This window comes from Maniola hyperantus, chromosome 12 (assembly GCF_902806685.2).
Source record: "Maniola hyperantus chromosome 12, iAphHyp1.2, whole genome shotgun sequence".
NCBI classification, from domain to species: Eukaryota; Metazoa; Arthropoda; class Insecta; order Lepidoptera; family Nymphalidae; genus Maniola; species Maniola hyperantus.
This window is the reverse complement of record NC_048547.1, coordinates 3,296,497-3,309,284: the sequence shown is the minus strand read 5'-3', so window position 1 is coordinate 3,309,284 and position 12,788 is coordinate 3,296,497. Positions and strand designations below refer to the sequence as shown.

The 12,788-nt window shown below is 37.4% G+C and overlaps 1 protein-coding gene across 3 annotated transcripts in view; it reads left to right on the top strand.

Moving 5' to 3' along the window:
* The window catches only part of Cad96Ca (tyrosine kinase receptor Cad96Ca), a 62,941-nt gene that overhangs the window by 35,436 nt on the left and 14,717 nt on the right, over nt 1-12,788 (top strand). For all 3 annotated transcript variants that reach the window (XM_069502170.1, XM_034973956.2, XM_034973954.2), the window contains exons 3-4: nt 11,309-11,541; nt 11,937-12,437. In XM_069502170.1, the coding sequence (XP_069358271.1) occupies nt 11,309-11,541; nt 11,937-12,437 (734 nt within the window). The remainder of the gene's footprint in view (nt 1-11,308; nt 11,542-11,936; nt 12,438-12,788) is intronic.

The window sequence follows — 12,788 nt, the reverse complement described above, 5'->3', positions numbered from 1 at the left end:
GGCGGAGGCTTCTATGTCTAGTTGTGATGTGTGAACCCAGTCCTCGCGCACGGTAAGCGATTTCTGCCGCGTCAGGGTGTCATTTTCCGCGGCGACTGTGGGAACGCAGTAAGCAGCCACGTCTAGCGTTGTGGCCTGACTATGCCTGCGTAACAAACCTATAAATATTTATTTCTTCATAATCATAATCATAATCATTTATTTATTTTGCTCAGATATGGTAGGTACATGTAAATTATTTACATGGGGTCTTAAAAGTTAGGTAATCAGTTACATATCCTGCCAAGCATGGCGTGCAAAATTATTTCTAAATTATCTTCATAAATTATCTAATTTCATTAATATTGTTATGTCATCACTCATCATGATAATGTTTTTAATAATTCAAATGTCTATTTCTATGCATGCATTATTTAAAATTTGTCATTAAAAAAATCATTAACACTATAATAAGTTTTATTTAGTAGAAAATTAAATAAATAACTTCTAAAAGATCTGAGGTTCATTCCATAGCTTACTTACTAACTTTCTAAAAAATACAGGTTACATACGAGTAAGGCTATGATTAGGTTAGTATTTTTATTTTAGTAAGTACCTATTTGGTTGTGACGGCATCTTTTGATTTGATTATTGTGCCCTAATCAAGTTAATATTGCAGTTAGGTTATTATAAAAGGTATAACTCTCGATAAGCCTCTGCGCGTCGTGATTAATATTTGACTTCACTTCTGGTATGTTTATAGGTATTTAGGTACTTACTCAGTATAGTACTTAGGTACCTAGGTCTACACACTATTATTACTGTTTGTAATTAGGGTCCTCATTAGAGTTTTGCGAGTTAAACAGTGAACGCGGAACGCACCGCTCTAGAGTCTAGACCGATGGCAGTAGGACCGATTTCTAAGGTTTTTGCAGGAGTATCTAAACTCTTTCCAAGAAATAAATAAGACAATTATCTAACTAACCGTTACCCCCTTTGGAATTTTAGTCCTCACCCCCCCGTTTACTAATGTATGGCTCCCGTCCCGCCTTTGAGTTTTGGTAAAAATATAAAACATCGCTGTTCAGCAAAACAAACCTCTTTCTCAGAACATCGTTTATTAATTGGAGGGTGGCACGCAAAAATGTTAAGAATCTTTTCTAAATACAGTCTTTGTTTCACTCTTTATTATTCTAATAACTTTATATTCATTATTATTATCGGCATTACTATTCCCTTTGTACTTGTAGGCTCGGGCTTACTCAAATCGATTTCTCCATCTATCCTTAGTTCGAATAATGAAAATCTTTTCATTTTCCGAAACAGTGAATTGAAAGCTGTTTTTCTAACATCAGTCTACCTAATGAAATGAATATTGCAAAGAGATAAAAATACTAATTGAAGTCTAATTTATCGCTGTCACACATGTCTCACGTTTATCAAGTTCTTTGAAACTTTGTTAGAAACCCCTTGCATTAGAATTCCACCAAGCATTAGATGTTCTTAGAAAGTACTAGGACAAAAGGAGTTTACAGCGAGTCTAGCTAGCGATCCATATGTGGCACACGCTCCCAGAGTCCAATTCACCTACACATTGGTAGACAGTTTTTCTATGATCCTTGTTCCCATCCCGTTCGCACTCATGAATAAATTGAACTTTTATAAGAGAAGGCAAACGGGTTCGTGTCTCTAAGTCATTGACGTGCTCTCCACGTTGGGAGTATCCATTATAATGTTATAAAAATTCCATGTGTGTTGCTTTTCTTATTGTTCAACCGTAGGGAGACGTATATGTATGTGGAAAAGGGACAACAAGGTGGTATTCTGGCATACGATATTCTCCACCATACAATACTAAGGCGACAGGAATACAAAAGGATTAAAAATTAAAAGTTGAGTTGTATAAGGCGGATAAGCTTTGAACTATCCCGAATCCCGATCCAATATCCGGGCGAGTTGCGAGTGGTATACCTACAAAAAGTAAATAATGTAACGGAATAGTTATTGCTACGTACCTATAAATGGTCCGGTTTTTGCGTGCACTGTAGAGTGAATTTTAAAGTTAAAATGACGCGTGAGGAGTTAAATTTTACGCGTTATAAGTTACATACATTATTAAGTGACAATAATTGACATTAGGTATATACCTACTACCTAATATAGGTAGGTATTTGTATAACAAATTGTATATTGAATTGTGCAAACTATTGAACGTACCCAAGTTGAACGCGGCTATGAGATCAAACCCGTTCGCGCAACCCAAGGCAGTGGCGTCTACTCAGGTGTCCCGGCACTAGTAAATTCCTTGCACACCATCTGAAGCGCACCAGGAACACAGAGATGCGCGTCCTATCGGGCGACAGACTGACTCCCCGTATCTATCGTCCCAAAGCCCTTTTCAAAGGGGCAGGCAATCATGGGCGGCCCACACCCAAACCTTCTGCGACGCATAGCATGAGAGCCCATATCATCCTCTCCCATGCACTCCGCTTACTCCTTCCGCGACATCACCCCTCGCAGAATGACTCTACCACCTTCCTAGCGCTGCCCGCCATGGGTTTTACCATGGCTGGTAAAGAGAGGTTTTGCCCTATCGTCACCACAAGCGTTCCTCGTGACTCCGCCCATGCTGGGCTCTGGCTGAGTATGGTCCGCCGTGTCTAAGGCATCGCTACACTCATGGCACTCCTCTGTAGGTTCTCTACCCGCAATCTTGCACAGGTACCTTCCGAAGCAGCCGTACCCCGAAAGATCCTGAACAAGATGGAAGGTAAGATGGAGGGCACGTGCGTGCCCTCCTTCTGTCTCCATCAAAAATTGTTGGAGAACGGGCCGGATCCCCGCCAAGAATTTAATAATTTATACACCTAATAAGCTTGCCTCAAGCACCCTCAACTCAAGTGGTACCTATATCATATATGGAAAAATAAATATTATTAGATAATAGATAATAATATTGCCGGTGTATAAAAGCTTTGAATATGCCGCGTTGAAATTGTACTCGATTTTATTTTATGATGTTTACAGGATTTATCACACTATTTCTGTTCAATATCTTGTACCTATTCAGAAACTGTGATTAGGACGTCCTAGTGGTTAGGACGTCCGCCTTCTAATCGGAGGACGGGGATTCGATCCCGGGCATGCATCTCTAACTTTTCGGAATTATGTGCGTTTTAATTAATTAAATATCACTTGCTTTAACGGTGAAGGAAAACATCGTGAGGAAACCTGCATACCTGAGAGTTATCCATAATGTTCTCAAAGGAGTGTCAAGGCTACCAATCCGCACATGGCCAGCGTGGTAGATTATGGTTAAAACCCTTCTCACTATAAGAGGAGACCTGTGCTTTGCAGTGAGCCAGTGATGGGTTGATCATAATGATTCAGAAACTATGGAAACTGTAAACTACCTAGTGTGGCTAATTCCATTGTTCACAATCTCTAAACTAAACTAAAATGGCACGTCTAAATCTATTGCTACCCCTTTCATAATGTTGCTTGCGGAAAAGGATGGCACTACATTTAGACCTGTTAATTTAGTTTAGTTTAGAGATTGTGTACAAGAGAATCGGCCCCATTAAATTATGAAAATTATGATGATTTATACCGCTAAATAGGTACGAATTAATCGAAATAAATTGCCGCTTAGAATTATTTAGATAAAAAATCAGCTCTAAAAATTTAAAATCGTGCAGTTTGCATCGGTGCATTTTTCGCTTGTCTAAAATAGCCTTAATAAGACCTGACGTGCTGGAAATTGGAATAGATTAGTCTAGACTAACCTAAGAGCTAGGTACGATACCTCAGCCATTTAGTCAAAAAGCTGATAGCAAAAATTTAAATATATTAGAGTATGAAATATTTATTAAAAATTTGTGAATTAAGTATATTTTTCTAGATAATTGGTAGAAATGGTCCGCGACAGGTTGAAATGGCAATCGGGGTATGAGGCGGGGTGACGCCTAGCACACCCGCACGTCACCCACGCTCGCCAGCACCGGGAAAGCACGGGGCCTGTGCGGGTGAGGGGGGCGGTTCCTCCGATTGTCATTTCGACCTGTCGCGTACTATAGACAGGTACCTACGAGATGTCATATCAGGTTACACTTCGTTGAAATCTATACCTAATATTATAAAGAAGTAAAGTTTGTAAGTTTGTTTGAAGGGGCTTATCTCTGGAACTACTCAACCGAAAGCCACATTATTCCTGAGTGACACAGGCATTATTTTTAGGGTTCCGTACCTCAAAAGGAAAAACGGAACCCTTATAGGATCACTTTGGTGTCTGTCTGTCTGTCCGTCTGTCTGTCAAGAAACCTACAGGGTACTTCCCGTTGACCTAGAATCATGAAATTTGGCAGGTAGGTACATCTTATAGCTGACATTTGGGGAAAAATCTGAAAACCGTGAATTTAGGGTTAGATCACACAAATAATTAAATTGTGGTCATGAACTAATAATAGTATTTTCAACTTTCGAATTGAGATAACTATATCAAGTGGGGTATCCTATGAAAGGTCTTCACCTGTACATTCTAAAACAGATTTTTATTTATTTTTATACATCATAGTTTTTGAATTATCGTGCAAAATGTCGATAAAATACGACTGTAGTACGGAACCCTCAATGCGCGAGCCTGACTCGCACTTGGCCGTTTTTTTTTTAATTAGAGATCCCTATGAAAAATATAATTAAGCTACCCGTGCGAAGTCGAGGCAGGTCACTAGTATTGAATAAATTGAATTTTATCTAGGTATGGTTAGGCATTTATAACACTAAATATTACTTTTATATAAATAAAGCGTGCCTAGTAGGTAGGTATATCATATTTTCTTTGAGGCAGGAAATAATATTGTTTTACAGGTTCTAATAGAGCAGTCCGCAATCCCGAGTCCGCTGTCCTCAACCGCGATTATTTTTATGACTTCTTACAACTCTTGAAGTGGGAAAATATGTTTGCGTATGTCATACAGAGGACAGGTGAAAATTGAATCTGCACTCGTTCGCCCCAATCACGAAGAAATATAATTCATAACAAGTAAGACTTAAGATCCAAAATAGTTCAAGCAAAGCATCGTAGTCTACTCCTATTTTTTTAATCCCATGACAAATGACTTCCAACTGTAACGCGTTGATTTTAAGAGTATTTTGCTACAGACAATGCTGTTCAGTAAAGTTCCATGCCTTTCTGCAGCCCTAGTACAATCTGACGCACACACATGGAGGTGGCCCGGTTGCTTCCATATATCAGGGTCACATACGTGCATCTATCTCGTTCGCACGTCAACTTAAATTATAGGGATGACAAGGTCGTGTATATTAGATTGGACACACGTACACGTCATGACTGTAACCGCAATAGAAACTTTCGCGTACAGTATGCCCTAACTACTTAGTACTGAGAATCGAGTTTCTAGTCAATCGCAAACTCTAATGAGGACCGGACCCTAACTACAAACAGTAATAATAGTGTGTAGACCTAGGTACGTACGTACTATACTGAGTAGATACCTAAATACCTACTAATCTTGGTATTTAATACACGTCGTGCGAAAGTCGCTGGAACATGTGGATTTCATCTATTTGCCTATTTTGGGCTAATTGTTTTAGCATATTAATGAATTAACTTACCTTAGACACGAGTAACATTAAACCACAATGTTGGCTCTGATAAGCAAGTCTAAACTAAAATTGATAAAATAATTAGGCACTCACTACTACTATAATAGGTAGTAGCTACGTACTACGTGCCTTTAGGAAGACGCGCTTCTCCATACAAACGTACTTTACGCTGATTATTCTATTAGGTATTTGTTGTCATATAAGTAACTAGCGAATAACCAGCATGTGCTGTTACGCTAAAAAACCTCTAAAACCATCTTCGCATTATTGCCTTTCCAATGAAACTGGTTTGGGGCACAACGATTGGATGGTTTCAAAATCTATAGGCGGACACAGGTAGAAATATTTTTGTGTTTTATACACTAAAGATTATGGGCCTTGAAATATTACCTTTATTTTAAGCCAAGTTTTGAGGCCTATAAAATCTATGCCATAAGTAAAACTTAAGCTTTTCCGATTTAAAAGTTTAATAGTAGGCATAAAAAATCAAATAACTCGGTCTGTAACTTTCTAAATCAGGTCTATACCTGAGTTATTAAATAAAATTGCTTCACAAAACATTAAAATGTAACGGCTACCATAAAACGTATAATATTAGAATCCGCCGTAAAATCATCTTTATGAAATGCCTAAAGGCAGTTTATGCTTAATTGTTTTTAACATAAACTGTTAGATAAGAAAACAGGCATTCAATGTTACGCAGCGGTAAAAATGTCCATTCTTTCAACCATAGACTCATCATAATCATCATTGAAAGGCATTCCGAACCAGTGGTAGATGCATCCGACGCGGACGATTCGAAAGCACTTGTGAAAGTTTACTTGAATAAAAATATTTATTATATGTTATTAGTATTATTGGAATTTCTTTGAGGGCCCGGGCCCTGTACCAAAAGATTTATCCATCTGTCGTTCAATTCTTGTCGATTTATCCATTAACGCTCCATTTCGAGCTCTTTTAGAAGCCGCTTGGTGTCTTGGTTAACTCCACTGAATGGATAAATGTTAAACTCCTGAGGGCCTGGCCCTATCCATACCAGAAGATTTCTCCATCTGTCTTGATGTCTTGGTCCAACCACCGAAGTTTTGGCTGCCAAATTTTCCGGGATAAAAAAAAACATCTCGATCCGTTGCTCTGTTGCATTGTGATTGAAGGACAAATCAATAAATCAAATTAGTAAGTAGTGATATTAGAAGTTGACTCAAAGAAGTCGTTAAGAAAGTAATTATTTGTTTCTTAATGACGGCTTTTTGTTTGGGTTAGACAAACTCAACAAATGATTAATTTTAGTCTTGTTAAGTCCCGAATTCTATTTAATCCCTCTCATGCCAGTTTCTGCCGTCTTTGAAAGTGGCCAATCAATTAATTTTCTCCATTAATTAAGCGCTGGACCAAAACGGGATAATTTATTGTAAGACTCTGAGATGGACAGACTGGTCTTTACATAAACTTCCAATTTACTACGGTTCGTTCACTTTATCGTTGCCTGTTACATATAAACAAGTATAAAAAGGCCCTGACATTAGTCGGATAAGGCAGCATTAACAGGAAACAGATTCCAGACTTGATGGTGAGACATTCAAGGCGTACTGTAGGGTAAGTCCAAGTTTGTACATCTCGTTAACGTTGATAAATTTCGAGCATCGAAAAAATAACAATTTGTCTTATTTTGATATTAATTCTATTTTTAGTTCTACTTAAGTAAGTATTATATTACTATTCATATTTATTATTTGCAACAGGGCCTCAATAAAAGGAAAAGGTGACTGACTGATCTATCAACGCACAGCTCAAACTACTGGACGGATCGGGGTGAAATTTGGCATGCCGATAGCTGTTATGACGTAGGCATCCGCTAAAAAAGGATTTTTGAAAATTTAACCCCTAAGGGGGTGAGATAGGGGTTTGAAAATTGTGTAGTCCACGCGGATGAAATCGCGAGCATAAGCTAGTGTAGTATATTATGTTATAGCTTTAAGCATCTACATAAATAATAAATGAAACATCACAGTTAGGTGGTCTTTAACCGCCTTATTACAAATCCCTATTAATTTCGCAAAGTTTTGGTTTGAACGCCTGGCTAAAGAATGTGGTTGTATAGACGAACTCGAGCCTTAAAACATGAAATTTTAATTAAATTTCACTTTGTCGTTATTTATTTTTGTTTTACACCCACTTTTCAGTGGTAATTAATTAAATTATTAATTAAATTAAATAACTTAAACGGTATACAATGACATATTTTTATATCTTAATGAAAAGTAAAAAAAAAACTTTGTCGTTATAGCATTCCTATGGTCGAAATCAATCAACGTTGTCGAAATGTGAATTCGTACTAATGCTACGGTTTCGCTCAGTGCGACCTATGAATGGAGTTCAATGGTATAATTATAGCTTAAATTACATTAGATTACGGAAAATATTTGTTGCTGGCAAGTAATAAACTTTGCTTACAACGCTCTGTTTTTTCCACAGGTTTTTTCGCTTACCACACTAGTAGATATATTCCTCGCTAAATGATTTTGAATCGTCTTGGCCGCTAGATTTTCAAGTAGTAGGTAGGTAGGTATGTAGGGTTTTTTTTTCTGAAAACGGTTTAGATTACTCATAATAATTTTCAAATAGATAGAGATAGATTTTCAGATAGAATAGTATCGTACCTATTCAACGAGGTCCCATTTCCCACTCAAAGGGTTATTCCACAATTTTTGAACAGAGCTAGATAGTTAAGGTACCTAGGTCTACGTTTTATTTAAAATAAGTATTTAGTCACAAGTTTTTACGACTGCACTGTGCCAAATAACTTCACAGCTAAGCAAAGAACCTACCTTTTGGTAACTTCTGTGTTTTAATTTCTGAATAAAATAGCCTACAAAGTACAGACAGGTACTATAGGTAGTACAGAGGACTGACGGACGGACGGTCCGAACAGACTAACTAGACCACGGAGTAGATATCCCTTGTTTCTTTTATCTGTGAGCTAGACGAACGAATCTATAAGGGTACCTTGTACCTAAGTACGGAATCTTTTCTTTTAATCCAATCCAGCTTTTATTAGAAAAAGTATCAGTAATTTCCATCGGGTTACTTTTATCGTCTTCAATTCCAAGTGGATGTCGGATCGAGTTAATTCACCCACAGCCGGTGAATTCAATGGCACAATGATGGATTCATTGTGCCATTGAATTCACCGGCTAAGAACACCATCAAAGGCATTCAACGCTTCACTTTCATATTTCGGTGTCAAAATCAGTCAGTTTAGTAACACGCGATCAGCATACGTAAGTGATAACGTTACGTGTCGCTCGTAATCCAAGGCTGGGTGAAAGTTCACTTTCACTGGCGCCGCGTTTATTAAACCAGTTAGTTATCCTCGTATTTTTGCATAACTATGAGTGTAAGGTCTGAGTCTGTTCTAGTCGAGTGTTTTGTCTGCGCGCACTGGCAGACGGGCTGGTAGAGGATTTTAAAATCAATGGAATTTAATACTCGGGCAGACGGGCCGGTAGGGGATTTTAAAATCAATTGAATTTGATACTCGGGCAGACGGGCCGGTAGAGGATTTTAAAATCAATTGAATTTAATACTCGGGCAGACGAGACGGGCCGACAGAGGATTTTAAAAATAAGTATTTTTTTCGAGAATGCGGCTTGTTCGCTTGGCCACCTTAACTGTTTAACATGGTTTAACATATAAAATATAATACCCGTCTGATCAGCTTATAGACAACAGGTTTTTATCAGAAGGATTATTATCATTTATTAAGTAGGTAGTGTTTTCTACGTCACCCAACAAAATAACTAATAAGAAACTAAGTTTTACTAACTTTTCAGTTGCTTTCGGCAAACTTATGACTTACTTACTGGAACCAATCACAAACACATAAATCATTGTATTATTATGACGGCAAAAAGCAGCAAATGTATTAAAATAGATGGATGTGAGTGTGCGTCAAAGTTACGATGTTCCCGACACGCGTAATTTTGACGCAATCATCTCAACTTTTCTTATTGGCTGATTCGATATCTTGTCAGTTGTCAACGACGCCACTGGACAACACCACACGCGACAGGCTGAAATGGCAATCGGGGAGGGAACGACCCGCACAGCCCCCGCGCCAACTCGGTGCGGGCGAGCGCGGGTTACGTGCGGGTGTGCGGGCGTCCCCCCGCCTCATACCCCGATTGCCATCTCAACGTATCACTGACTATATTAATTATTTATAACATTTAATAATTATTTTTTTGCTAACGACATTACCGCTGACCTGTGAGATTCTACCTACGTATAGTCGGCACAATTTTTTTGATCAAAATATTACCGTGTATAGAGGGTCTAGCTTTAAGGATTAAATTCAAGACCAACATATTATACGTACACATTCATCTGATAACTGAATGAATTCGATATCAATCCAGAGCAGGGAACATAAGTAACAAGAAAAAGTTAAGGTCGTCTTAGGAAATTCAGCCATGAGTCAGAAATAAAAATTTGTTGAAAAATTTCGGGACGGGTTGAGTAGTTGATCCATAAAGATTAAACGAATAAACATGCTCTTTTCGCCTGGCTGTTAAGTAGGTACATTCTTATTTCTTACAGAAATTGGTTTTATCTTTAGCTACGATTTTGAAAACCAATAATTATTGATCTTCGCCAGAAGCCAATTTATTTCATTAGAATCAAAAATAAATGAGCAAGTGCGCTAACAGAAAAAAGACGTGGATTCAACATCTAACGTTAGGGTTAAAACTCTTACAACCAAAATTGCAAACCCCAAAGGTCAAACCACTCGAACTGCAATTAATATGAACACGAAATCCGACCTACGAGTATAATATACTCGTATATTTATTAAGAATGCTCCATTACCAAAGACCCTTGTTTAAAGTCTGGAGCAAAGTTTAATTAATAAAATCCCTGAATGCTGGTCTTTAAAATACGTTTGGATTTTGGAAGTGTCTAGGTAGTAATTTGGAAAATCCGATAAATTTGTAAAGCTGGAAATTTATATTGTTTAGAGGACAGTTAATTTTAGTCTGAAATAAATTAATAAAATAAACTTTAGCTTAGTAAACAGAGCGGAATTTTCGATCCGATTGTCCGATTTGGTACTTAGTTTAGTTGTATATTTTAGTTGTATTTCGCTAGTTTAGAATACGAAGAGCATGCTATTTATTTATTCTTTCCATGTATTGTTTTTTGTGTTTGTGTTTTGAGTTTGCAACTTCCCCCGTAAGCATGTGATTCAGTGCAATAAAGATGATTCGAGCATTGCTTGAAATAAGTTAAAAACATACCTGACATCAACTGACATAGCATAAAGATGTATCCTAAATAGAAATATGCTGAGTTGAGTATAAACGTACAGGTTTAAACCAATTAGTGGCGTAATAATTTTATCACGTCATTTTTTACTCTAATTAATATACATCTGATTGATACACAAGTTTTTGCTCCACCGAGCTCATTTGACATTTATTTTTAATCCATTGAAGGTTTTCTAGGAAAAAATATTACTTAAATACTTAGTATCACTCAGTGAAGGCAAAGTAGAATCAACCAATGTTAAATGAATTTGATGGTTATCTTTACTGTTGATCACTGAGTTAGCGAATCAGACCGCTGCGCGCTGATCGCTTGGTATTGCTTCAGTTGAAGTTCCATAAATTAAAATCCTAATTTTTCCCCTTTGTTTTGTTTCCAGTGTCATCACAAATGATGCCGCCTGGATTCAGCTTGCCAGCCATCACTCACGTGGAACGGAACTGGTACGTGATGTCCACGGACCCGATTGGAGCTGTAGTCACCAGGGTACATCGGGATCAGACCGGCTCAGAATCAGTCACTTACGGCCTGGAAACTTCTGGGCCACCGACCCCTTTCAAAATTGATCCGATTTCTGGAGTCGTTAGAGTTAACGATACTCTGAAGGATAAGGTAAATAATAGAGTTTGTTATGGCTAAAAAACAAAAAAAAAATTAAAGTTCTTTAAAAGCCAACATGCATCCATATTATTTATAAATATTCAATTGAGTTAGGTAGGTAGGTAGGTACGTCATGCAACATGTTTCAAATTGTCTTAGAAATGGACATGGAATGAATCTTTTTTGTGGCACATACCTAACTTAATTCTAATAAAAGCCAATGGCGTCCATTTTACAAAAAATATTCCTGGCAAGGAAACTACAAGTATGAATTTATAGTTTATACCACTTAATGATGAAAGTCATTTTTCGTGATGATGAGATTGCCAAATAAGTTAAGAATACAGCAACAAAAATAAAGAATTTTATTACTTTATTATTACGAATGAATAATATTTTGATTTCAGGAAAACCGATCTTACTCACTATGGGTGACGGCATCCGATGGAACCTCAATTCCACAACGTACTGAAGTATTTGCAACAGTGACTGATAACTCAGGATCAAGACCAAACGCACCTCGCCCACCACCGTTCGCCATTCCAAACTATCCAAATATCCCACTAGCACCAAAGTTTCCAAGACCCACAGAAAGAACTACCAAAACTCCAGTACCCTTTATGTCAGAAATAACTGTACCTGATAGTAAAATAATTTCTAATGTAACAACAACGGCAACATCTGTTGAAGTCGATGAGCCTCATGAAGATAAAATGGTAGAGCAGGAGGAATCTAAGCGTAATGTTTCCGAAGTGCCAGTAAAAGAAACTCCTATAGGCAGTGACGTTCCTTTGACAGTAATACCTCTCGTTGCCATAGGTGGCTTGGTGGCTATAGTGGCTGCAGTTATTGTATTCGTGTGGAAAAAGAACAGTAGTAAAAGGACGAAGCCCAATAAGGAAGATATGGTAAGTTCAGGAAACGATTCTAAATATATCTAAATCAGATCTGAATACGATGCGATATAAATTAATAAGTATAGATCTAGAATATGGTTAATAATAAATCATTAGATATGAATCAACTAGCGATCTCGCATAATTTTAAAATAATAATTACTAGTTAAGCATCCTGGCATCGCTCGGGTGGAAATTCTAAAAAACCCTTTCTTAGAAAAAAAAATTGCATGTTGATTTTCTTTATAACGGAGACCAAGTTAAGTATTAAGTTCTAATTTTAGAACTTTTATATTAGACCGTGCACGAGGCAAGTTCATATCCAGGTAGGGACAGTTGCAGAATATACTATAATTATTATAA